Raw genomic sequence first — 12,258 nt, forward strand, 5'->3', positions numbered from 1 at the left:
TGTCAAATATGTTCAAGTATCAGACAGCGTGATGAAATTGATTTTTCTTGAATATCCTTGTCGGTTTCTATGATTTCCTATTTTGAATTATTTGTAATAATACGCCCTCGATACGTTCCTCTTATGCCCTCTCTCGATTTGTTTGGTGTCCTGCGAGGCTCCTTGCCGGTGGTCCTGTTTGCTGGGTTGAGTCGGGCACGCGTTCATTGAATGCAGTACTACTGAATTCCTTTTGATCTTTGTTTACATACCTTAAAGACAAAGTACACATTTTTAATATTTATAGTTATTTTAGTTTCTTTTTAAAGGGTAATGTACAGTAACACCTGATCCTTATTAATATTTATATACATGTGTACATGCAATTTGACGGACAATTACTCCTACTACTAGTTTTTGATAGCTGTCTGCATGTGGCTGACAACTCTCTTGACAGACCTATGGCAAGCTTTGATGCGTAAACTGTCCTCATGTTACGTTTTCTGTCTCTATATAGTCTAATTGTATTGCCTAGGGGCAATATGTAAAATAAATGATGAAACAAAACAAAAGATATAATAATTAAGAGTCTTATTGACTCGCCTTCGTCGGATTTTTTTTTGTGAAATGCGAAAAATCGAGATATTAGCTGTCCAGTTTTAAAGTGCGAGAAAAAATTGCAAAAATATTGTGTCTGAAGAGATTAAGTGCAAGAATTAAAGTCAGAGTTACGAGTAATTCGTTGTTTTTTATCAGCTATGCGTGACTGGATTATTTAGAATGGGATGTACCTATACGAACTTTAACAGACATGAGACCTGTTGTGAGGCAATGTACCTTTTCATTGAAAAACGTACAACTAATTCTTGTACATATTTTACACATAGGAAAACATAACAAAAAGATCAGCATATTGACTGTGATTAGCTTTCTGTTAATTTGCTATATAATGAAATTAGCAATTATTAAAACTGTGAGGGTGAACGTCCATAAGAGAACCACGTCTTTTTCTTCCACCACGAGGATTACGTGCAGCAGCGATATGATCAAAGAGAATTCGTCGGTTTCAAGACAGGACTGGGATTTCAGATTATTCGTGGGTTTTGTTTCTTTCTCTACAAAAATTCAGCTAAAAGTATTCATAAAAAGTGTATATAAGATTTAAATGTATAGGCGCTCATTTTACTGTTTTCAAACTGAAAAAAAAAACGCTCTTAACTTTCAAATGATTAATATGACAGAGAAAATTGCATCATTTGACCTTAATTGATTGATGGTATATAACAGAAAACGTACGATTTTATTTCCTTTGTTAATTTCATTTTTAATCAGTGTGTCGTTTCTGTTGGTGCCCAACTGGGTGAATGTCCGGTGGTCCAGTGTTACTGGATGCCACCGGGGGTGCGTTCCGGGAAGTCTCTTCACCCTTTTTATATTTGTACTCATATCTTACCCTTAAACAAGAAAATGTTATACATATATCTACTACTACTACTTATATCTGATTTAATATATTACTTTAAAATGATATACTTGTATCTATTAGATTTAATACTTGTATACGGCTTTTGACATTACTTAGGAAGATCAATTGGTATAATTAAATCACTTAATGACGAAAACATTAATTAAACATGATATGAATATCAACAATTATTGTAAAATAATGATCGAATGTTATTTGATAGCCTATCTTAATTGGGTTTTTTTTTTTCGTAGACTAACGTTTCAATTAGATCATATATGTTTTTGTTATTTCCGAAATGGACATGATTTGTCACTTTCATTAAATATATGTCTGCCAGATATTTTAACAACATTACAAGTACAATGTATTTACCTCTGTAATGTCATTACATAGAAAAATTAATGTGCTCAAAACTGATCATTTGTGGACAAACTTTTTTTCATTACTTATGAAACAATATAGACCCATTTTTAAACAAAAATTTTTCATACATTTATTTCAAAGTGAAAAAGGAAATAGCAACAAAAAAGACTACATCCTGTGGTCAATAGTGACATATTTTACTAATAAACTGTAATTTGCTTGATTTATATGGTTATACAATTATAGTTTACAATGTATCTTGGTTAACCGCAAATGGCAAATTTTATCACACTTGGCAAAATTATTCATACCTTAATATACCACATGTATATATAGTAGTAAAATGTAAGAACATGTCAACGTATATATGGATAATCTAACCTATCTACCTTTCTTGTATGGTGTGTTGTTTTAACAAGTTAATGCTTTGCATTTATATATAGTGTATGTACTATATGTACATTTATATTTATGTAAAATTTCAAATGATCATGTATATTGTACATAATCTATTTGAAATAATAATAATAATAATCCAATGGTTTTTCTTTGCTATTATTTATTACTACACATTTTCCAAATTATAACATATTTTATGTAATGGCTTAATTTAGTTGTCCAAGCATATCTGACTTGTAAAAAAATCATATGAATGTAACATATTTTGTTTCTACCTGATCTTTTATTCCATTATTTCTATTACAGAAACGCCCAACATTTCTGAAGAATTTCAAAAATCCTTGCTTCTTCCAAAACGTAACAATGCGAGTTGACGGATCACCTACTTTGAATGGACAATTAAGGTTGAGGTGTCTACCTTATTTCCTAATAGCTGGTTTTCCCAAAAGTGGCACAACAGATCTATGGGTTCGATTACTGAACCACCCGGAGATCAAACTTCGACATCCAAAGGAACCGAGATTCTTCAATTTTGGGCGTTACAGTAAGTTTTTGTGGTTAACACGTCGGACTAGTAATCTAAGGCTTGCTGACCGCGTGGGTTCAACCTTTGTCGGGGCAATCCGTTGTTTACTTGAGCAAGAAACTTTACATTTATTGCTTAGTACATGTACTGGATGGTTCCAGATACGGATTCGAGAGTGTTTCAATAAGCGTATAGCTCCAACAAAATCGAACTAAAAATTGCTTAAACTAACGAAAATATTTTACTAAGTTTTTGTCAAGCATCTTATAGAGAAAGACACAGAATGCCTTTCCTGAAATCATTGCAATTGCTCTAGCTATAATTATATCTAGAAAGCTGTGTGATTTAAAATCAATCTGAAAATGCATGAATTTTTTATTTTATTAAATATTTAGAATTTGCATAGAGTTAATTGAGTTGGATGTTCTAATTAATGTTGTTATTTTTGATATCGATGCCTAGTTAGGTAATAATATATGTCATTTTAATCTAACTTTGAAATGTAAGAACATTCTGTTTCGATTATGTTAAACATTGATTGAGAACACGTGCGCTAAAAATTTGATGACTACAAACATACGTGCATGGGTTTTGCTTTTTGCAATATTCGAAAGGTTACATGTTTCTACTAAGACTGGAACTAAATGTAAATTTACATAATACTTTTGAAGGATTGGTAATATCACGAAGGAAAAACTCCCACTTTGTCAGGATGCACGGATGCTTGTATCAAAAACAACTTTATAGCTACATTAAGATTGTCATTTTGACATTTAATGACAAGTTGTAAATGTCTTTTGTGAACGTCAATTGCTTAAGGTGAATACCTTTAGACTTAGCTGTTGTGTATGACAAGTTTATGATGATAAAAATTCAAACACATGTTTTAATAATAATTATGTATTGTATGTTTATTTCTAATCTCCCCGTCCGCTTACTAATTTCTCTGTCCGCTAACCGGTTCACATTGCCACAAAATCTATGTAACTGTACATTTTCCACTATGAAGTTCAGGTATTCACCTTCTATTGAAAAACTAGAAATCGCCATGTGATGTGGCCTCTTCCAACACAACCCTTCAAGGTAATGTTATGTAAATGATGTATTCATTAATTACACAAACACCCAAAGTGGCATTTCTCATATGTAGTTAACTAGTTATCAAAATATGTATATACATCAATCGCAAATAATTATTATGAATGAAATAACCAAAACCAACTTCGGTAAATAATTAGTAGGACTTTAATTTTCCATGCAATGTTAAAGAAAGAGTCATGTATATCAAAAATAAGACATTAAACCTGGACATTACCTAATACCTATATGCCTACATTTATTTATAATGTTCTTGTTATTATATGTTTACTACATTTTATCATTTACTCAGCGTTATCAACAACAAAGGTGTTTATGAAAAAGGATGTTAATTCAGTGATATATATAAAAGCCACTGATTGTTATAATGATATATTTAGATCTATGTGTTATAAAAGGCATTTTCATGAATTTCAACACGGTAATAACCGATATCAAGCGTTAAAGCATAAATTTAAATTATGCTTGCTAATTTTCCTAAAGGTTGTTTTCTTTTAAAAGTTGAAAGAATAAATAAGAAATGTTCTTTTACGGTTTATAGTAGTATAAATTTTAACTTTATCAAGTATAAATTTTAACTTTATCACACTATATTTTAGGAGAAGGCTCATATGCAAATGCTGCTGCAAAGTATATATCACTTTTTGATAAAGCGTCAACAGAATTACACCGACTAGTTGCCCCTGTAGAATGCAAGGACCACCCGTTCCCTTTTTACCACGGAATTACAGGTGGGGTATTATCACACAAGTAAATAGTTTTTAAATATATTATTGATAAGGTTCTTAAATAAAGATAACTGATGATGCTATTTGAGATGCATGCCTAACTCTATAGATCAATCTTCTTCTCGAGAATATGTAACTAGGAGGGTGTAACAACAACACATCAATACTTGTGGATTTCGCAGATTTATAATTGTTCTATATATATATATATATACTCTTTATTTCCACATTTGAGTGATTTACATAATAATACAATGTTATAAAGTGAAAGCTAACAATTAAACATATATACAATTTTGTATAACTATGAAACATTGGTGTTAGTAACATGCTTAACATATTGGTTAAGTACAGATCAAATTTTATACTTAAACTAGAAATAATCATCAAATTGATATAGATTATATGAGTACATAAGTATTTACATTTTCATTATACATATTTTTCTTGGGATATACTTAAGATGCTTATACAGTTATCACTGATGCCAGTATCGTATTTCCTTTCTAAAAAACAATATTATGACAACATGCACGCATATTTAACATAATACTGTTGAAGCATAATCATCGTCTCTACGAGATTTGAATACTTCGTGCATTTTAATGTACTAATAAACATATGCTATTGCTATTCTAAAAAAAATGTTTATGAACTGTGTTGTAATGATAACAGGCGTCTGCCTATCAGTTTTTGAAACTTAGTTTCGCTTTGAATTCACTAAGTCATATTTCTGAAACAACATCTTTGCCAAATAAATTATACAAAGTTTTAAACAATTCTTCTCGAAAAAGGTCATTTTTATTACAATTTACATCAGCCTGTTTTATGACACCATAGCAGAGTGTTCCACAATCAAGAAACATTGAAATGTTTGTATTATTTCGTTTGCTTATCCATAATATGCTAATCTGAATAGTGTGTTCTAAGCTTGTAAAGTTATAAGAACATTCCCATAGAATTGATCTCTCTATGTTTGTATGTAAAAAACGAAATTTATTTATCAAAAAGTCTGGATAAGAATAAGTTTTTAATTTCCTTTCAAATTAAGAGAAGTTTAGAATTTTGATCAAGAATCATATTTTTTTAACTTAGAAATCTATTCTTTAAAATAGAGTCACTATGTATGTAAATAAAGAATTTGTAGAAAAGGAAACTTTAAGTTTAGCTTTTATTATAATGACAAGGAACCAAGAATAAAGGGCATGAACTATACCTATTATTCGTAAGCTTTTTCGTTTACAGGTTCAATGTATAAATTAAATTATCATTGTTGTTCAAATTTGACATGAATTTTAAATTAAGTTACCAAAATAGAAGACACATTTTCCTGTGTAAAATAGTTATTTCCGAATTTCTGGAATAATATATTTGGCTCTCGCCAGAAAACGTCTGTCGGTTTTGAAGGCTTTGTAACACCGCACTTTGGGGTCCAACGCACTTTGGGGACAACGCACTTTGGGGTCAAAATCGAGAAATTTACCCCAAAGTGCGTAAATATGCAACATATCAACGCACTGGGTTCCAGAGTTCTGAAGGTGTCAACTGAGTTCTGCTTAAATACTGAGTACTAACTTATTTTCGATCTGCGACATTGAAATTTTGAGATGGAGTTCGAGATGACGGTCGATACTTTGTTTGATGTTTAAGTGATAAAAGTTTCACTAATTTTACCAATTGAAATATCAGAAAATTGTGTCATATAACAAAGTACTCATAAAATTGTAAATGTATCCCTAAAATTAAAAGATGCTGCGAAAAATATCATATTCTGTCAGTAATTTACTTAATAACTTTTAGTGCCATATTGAGCCCCATTTTAAATATGAAAGTTTTTCACTAACTGATCAAGTTAATTTGATTCTATTATGATTCAGGACACATGTTTTGCATCTATTTAGTACCTTGACTTATGTTTACCGTTGGCGTTGACTACAATATATCATTTAAAACGCCATGAAAATTCATTTTTATTGATTGACTTTTTATGACCCCAAAGTGCGGTCGCATTTCTGTTGTAAAAAATGCATATGCACAAGTTTAACGTACTTTGGGGTCAAAATTGGACCCCAAAAGTGCGTAACGAACTCTGGGTTCGACCCAAAAGTGCGTTGGACCCCAAAGTGCGAAGTTACGTTACAGAGCTAATTGTCATATACACTTTGTACATTACCGACGCATTTAAACTTAGCTCAAACTGATTAAAATTGTTTATTATTTCAAACATCTGTATATCTAAATTTGATGAATATGTAAGATTTAAATGAAATATGATTTGCATTTTCATTTCAAAACTATGACATTGATAAAGTGTATAAAACAAAAACGCTCTTATATATCATATTTTGTGTGAATTTTTAGAGACTTGAGAATTTACATGTTAATTTTCATTTGTGTTTATTTAATGAAATTCCTGCTTTTTAGTAATATAAAGTTTATTTTAAATAATGTATAATTTATTATAACAACCCGTTGTTGTTCACCAAAAAGCATTAAACTGACAATGAAATGATCAATTTGGTGTTGCAATTATGAAATTGGTCATATCTTAAAGTGTATTTAAACACGCAACCGTATTGCGACACATAATTGAATTTTCAGGTTATTACTCTTTAACAAATAAAAAACAAAAGCAGTGTAGTCATTCTGTTCTTTTCTATTTTATTTCAAAGTTTCACAAAAGAAATCCATTACGCCATTCCACATCTAGAGCGTTTGATATTCGTCAAATAAATCATTTTCAAAATACTAGTACATTTTTGTACTTTTTTATTTTAAGGAGAAGGCACAGTCGACACAGTGTTTGACAACAATTTCTGGCAACATGTACCTGGTAACGAACATTGCATGGAACCAATCATAACAAACGCAGATTATGCTTATCATATAAACCCAAATATGAAAATTATTTTCATGGTCAGAAATCCAGTTGAAAGGTAAAAAGAAAATGTTTCAATTGAAAAAAATGTTGTAAACTGGCTGTTTTATTTTCTCGAATTTCTACACACGACCTTTAACGTTTTAATATATATGGTGTCAGATTATTTCAATTCCATAAAAGATATTTCTTGTTTTGATTTAAGTCGCCAATAGTTTCTATGAATCAAGATATACGTTGTCCTCTAAATATATGTTAGTCCGTGTCATATCCATAAATATAAAGCTATCACTTGTTAGTTTTTGTGAAAATATGGATTGTTCTCAACTTCTCACTGAGTATAAAGCGCAAGTCTTGATAGTTATGGTGTTTAAGGAAAATTTTATACAAACACAGTGGAATAAAAGAAAATGGTCCATATTTCAGAATTTTGAATTTTCATTTTTGTAAATGAAAACAATTTTTAAAAGTAAGGAATGAACAAGGAGTGTTTTAAATGTAAATTTGATGCGTTCAATTATATTCCGACTATATTTGTGAAGCAAGTGAAAACCATTTTTTTAAAACTAAGGAATGAACAATGAGTGTTTTAAATGTAATCTCAATGCGTTCACGTTTATTTTCAGATTATATTCCGACTATATTTATGAAGCAAGGTATATACGTTATCCATTGAGTAGCCAGTTGTTTCATGAGGCAGTCATCGATGCTATAAAAAATCATACAGATTGTAGAAAATATACAACAATTCGGGCATGTGCATATAACGGAACCATTGAAACGTTCAAAGTAAGTCAAGGCAATGACAATATGTTTTTTTCTGTTTATTAAATTTTAATGGCCACGTTAAACATATTTTAGTATGCATATGTTTGTTTGTTTCATTTTACGCCTTTTCCCAACATATAATTACGCTTAAAATAATGATGTATGATAATTGATAATAATATTCATTTCTAGATACATGTATACGGCTCCAAATTCTTTTCTCAAACATTTCATACCGTGTATAGCGCGTACTTAACCTGTGGCTTTCTAGACATGAATTGAACGCATCCTATTTTTTTTTCTTTTTGACACATGCACATATCATTACTAAAATGAAGGAGAACATAAAGGTTTTAATATTTTCGAGTAATTTAGAAAAAGAATACATGAAAGAAGATACCTTTTTAAAAAAAGAAAACAAAGAAACAAATGTTTTAGACTGGTATGCAAACTTTACTATCAATCATTTCTGATTTTTCACTAATGAAGTATACACAGAGAACACATTTGAGCCGCGTCACTACAAAACCAACATAGTGCGTTTGCGCAGTCTGATCATTCGCTATCAGTTTCTCTACTTGTAATAGAGTTGGTAAGCGAACAGCATGAATCCTGATCAGACTGCGCGGATGCGCAAGCTAGTCTGGATCCATGCTGGTCGCAAACGCACTATGTTAGTTTTGTCATGACCAGAGAACACTTTATTTCAGATACGACTGCGTGTTGGAATGTACAGTGTTTTTATAAAGGACTGGCTACAAGTGTTTCAACCAGAAAACATCTTAGTTGTCAAGGCAGAGGATACATTCGGGCCAAAAAAGTACAGAACGTACAGAAGAATCTTTGAGTTTCTCAATATAAGTAAGTTCTTTCATTAATTTTTGAAAGTATTTCAAATGTATTTTGAGTATATATGTCACATAGATTACAAAAACGAAAGAAAGAAGGGACGTTTGGTACATGTGAGTTTGTACCTTGACATCGTTTTAAACACAACGCCATGAATTTTGCTAATAATATTGTTATCAATATTTTTTAAAATAATTATATACGATATAGGTTTCTAGCGTTTCTTTTAGGGCAGAATTTGTAAAAGAATGCATATAAAGCGATGTTTAGTACTCGGTAGACAGGTTTCGATAGATGTGTGGCGTATTTCTTAAAACAAAGTATATCTCTGCTAATAACTCATCTTACAAAATTGATAATGTACTGTTAATCTAGAAAAAGAGTGTTCAAAATGATATAACAAATACCAAGAAAAAAACGTACTTGATAATGAAATTAAAGGTAGTTAAAAGGAAGATATGACAGTTACATTACAAACTGAAATACCCTCTTTCAATTTCTCTATATCTACGTTGGAATCTAAAAAAGAATCAAGGGTTTTTTTTGTAAAATAAATAACTAGCAAGTCTGGTTACAAGGATAAATCAGTAACGTTTTAATCACTTTTTGGAAAGTTTTATCAAGATTTTGTAATAATAATATGCCTTTAACCAAGTATTAATATTTAAGTATGCTAAAAACAAATGTAATTATATTGAAATTTAACATTTCAGGACCATTTACAAAATTAGAAGAGGTTAATATATTTCATCGAGGTGCAGTCAATACAAGAAGTTCAAGGGAAAAAAGAATCGGCGATATGTTACCAGAGACTCGGAAACTTATAGAACAATTTTATGAACCTTTTAACAAAGAACTAGTTAAAATGTTTCCAGATATTGACTACACCAATGTGTGATATATATAATTATTATATAGATATATATTGTAGTGCCAAACTTACAAAATATCATGAAGTATGCGTCTAGGGACATGCATGTTATTTTGATGCAATTATCTAAATTTTATACAAGCTACAACAGTTACTGCCATTTGAATGTCTCTTTTAAATCAATTTGGTATTTGTTCATTTCATGTAAATATCTTTTTGTTTCAAAGGTAAAATAGCTAGTAATATTTATTCTGAAATGCAGACCTGGATTTATTTAACTTATAAAAGAACAAATAATACGTACATGAAATACAATTTTCATTCGCATAACTTGCAAAATAACGATGATCTTGGTATCAATTTCAAAAGTTTATTTGAAATGACTAAAATGCTGGTCCACTGCATATAATGACATAACATAATTTGGCTAGTTTAATCCATTATTTTACAAACTATATGTATGTCATTTCGACTTACAAAGCAGTCAGTAGTTTAGTTGTTTATTTTCAGTACAAAACACTATTTTGGCTTTATCTAAACAAGTTTATACAAGTGGATAAAATACAAATCAAGTTTTATGTTGTCCGTAGCCTACAAAATAGTTAGTAGTATATATGTTTTAAAGATATATATTTTTTTTCTCGCCTAAAAGTAACAATTAGGTCACATTGCTTGATATATAAAATTTATTTGGCTAATAATCAAACATTTACAGTACACTTCACTTATAGCGAACACGGTTATAGCGAACTTCCGGTTATAGGGAACAATTTATTTTGGCCCGAATTTTGGCCTTCTTTATTTAATATAAAAATATATGGTTATAGCGAACACGGTTATAAGGAATTATCGCTTATAAGGAACTCATTTCTTAGTCCCAATTTAGTTAAAAGTACAGAAAATTACACTTTTATAACGAACTCCAAAATATTAGCTATGCGTAAATAGATCGCACGGCGAATATACCGTTTATCGTTGTATGTACTTCAATACATCTATTCAAATGAATTTGTATAGTTTTCTATTTTGGATATTTTTAGCATGAGCTGTTTTCACCAAGATAAAACGGTTATTTATTTATCTTCTTCAATAGTTTTGCTCGAGTAAAATAATTATAATAATTTATAATCGGTTTTCAACATAATCACACATGCTTGCAAGCATGATCCATTGCAAACTGCAAAGTACGCTTGATTTAAATGAAAAGAAATCTATATCTTACATTAGTAAAAGTCACCCTTAAATTATAAGAGAAGATATTCAATATAAAAGGAAGGAAAAATCGAAAATCTTGTTTATTCTCAATCATGGAAAGAAAACGAAAATAGTTTAGAAACAAAATATTATATTTTATGTGAAATTGAGATAAGGAGTAAAACTAAAACTGAAATAGCAATGATTTTCGAATTCCAAAAAGTACGCTCTCCGGTAGTGTGTCTAAAATATAAATATATGACTAATATTTCTATTTCTTAATCAAATTCTCTTCAAAAATGGCGGACAATGGTAAGCAATCAGTTCGTTATATGTAAATCTGTTCGCTATAAAAACTCCTGATACAACGAACTAATTCGCTATATGCTTACAAGGAACTCCGGATATAAGGAACAGGTAGTGAGTTCGTTATAAGCGGAGTTTACAAGAATGACAAAAATACTATTTTGGTTACTTTACAAAATAACAAGTAAGTTGTACTCGTACATTTTTTTTTGTCAAATGTGATTTTAAAATTTTGTCTTGCACGTTATAGTGCAATTTATTATTATACAAGATAAATAGCGTATTTATCTTCAAACAGGGTCGAATATATAGTATCTATAGATGATTGTCATATATTATGATAAATTGATACCGGTTTGTAACAAATAAATCTTATAACAATATTTAACGATTGTGATATTTTCATCTGCCTCTACAGACACCATGTATCTTTTATCATCTCTGGATACTGCCAACCCCTTTTGCGAGTGTTATAGGCAGGAATTAAGTGCACGTCTGATTGTTAGTAAAAGGTGAAAGAAAAGCAAAATAGTCCAAGCATTATAAACATGCTAGGAAGGTGAGACTGAAAATGTTTTCTAGTCATGGTTAAAATGTTAATATTGAAAGAAGATAAGAGATAAAATAGTTAAAAACGCTGGGAGCAAGACTAGTACATGTACTGCAAACCCACCACTGCCTGTTTGAACTGACTTAAGTTGGACAGGGTGGCAATGTTGCCATAGTATAATGCTACGAGGGTAGAAAGAGTACTTATGGTCACCGAACAGTCGTGTGAATATATACCTGGAAAATTACCCTTCTTATTTTACAACAATAAGATTTAAGAAT

General features: G+C 30.3%; 1 protein-coding gene across 1 annotated transcript; it reads left to right on the forward strand.

Moving 5' to 3' along the window:
* The first annotated feature begins 491 nt into the window (after positions 1-491).
* On the forward strand, positions 492-11,826 carry LOC132717794 (carbohydrate sulfotransferase 15-like). The gene is made up of 7 exons (XM_060701354.1): positions 492-1,075; positions 2,516-2,753; positions 4,433-4,564; positions 7,341-7,497; positions 8,066-8,228; positions 8,918-9,068; positions 9,770-11,826. Exons 1-7 carry the CDS (start codon positions 791-793, stop codon positions 9,952-9,954), a joined length of 1,311 nt encoding a protein of 436 aa, XP_060557337.1. The 5' UTR covers positions 492-790; the 3' UTR covers positions 9,955-11,826.
* The last annotated feature ends 432 nt before the right edge of the window (positions 11,827-12,258 follow it).

The sequence above is a fragment of the Ruditapes philippinarum genome, unplaced genomic scaffold (assembly GCF_026571515.1).
Source record: "Ruditapes philippinarum isolate M1 unplaced genomic scaffold, ASM2657151v2 ctg4513_1_1_1_1, whole genome shotgun sequence".
In the NCBI taxonomy this organism is placed as follows: Eukaryota; Metazoa; Mollusca; class Bivalvia; order Venerida; family Veneridae; genus Ruditapes; species Ruditapes philippinarum.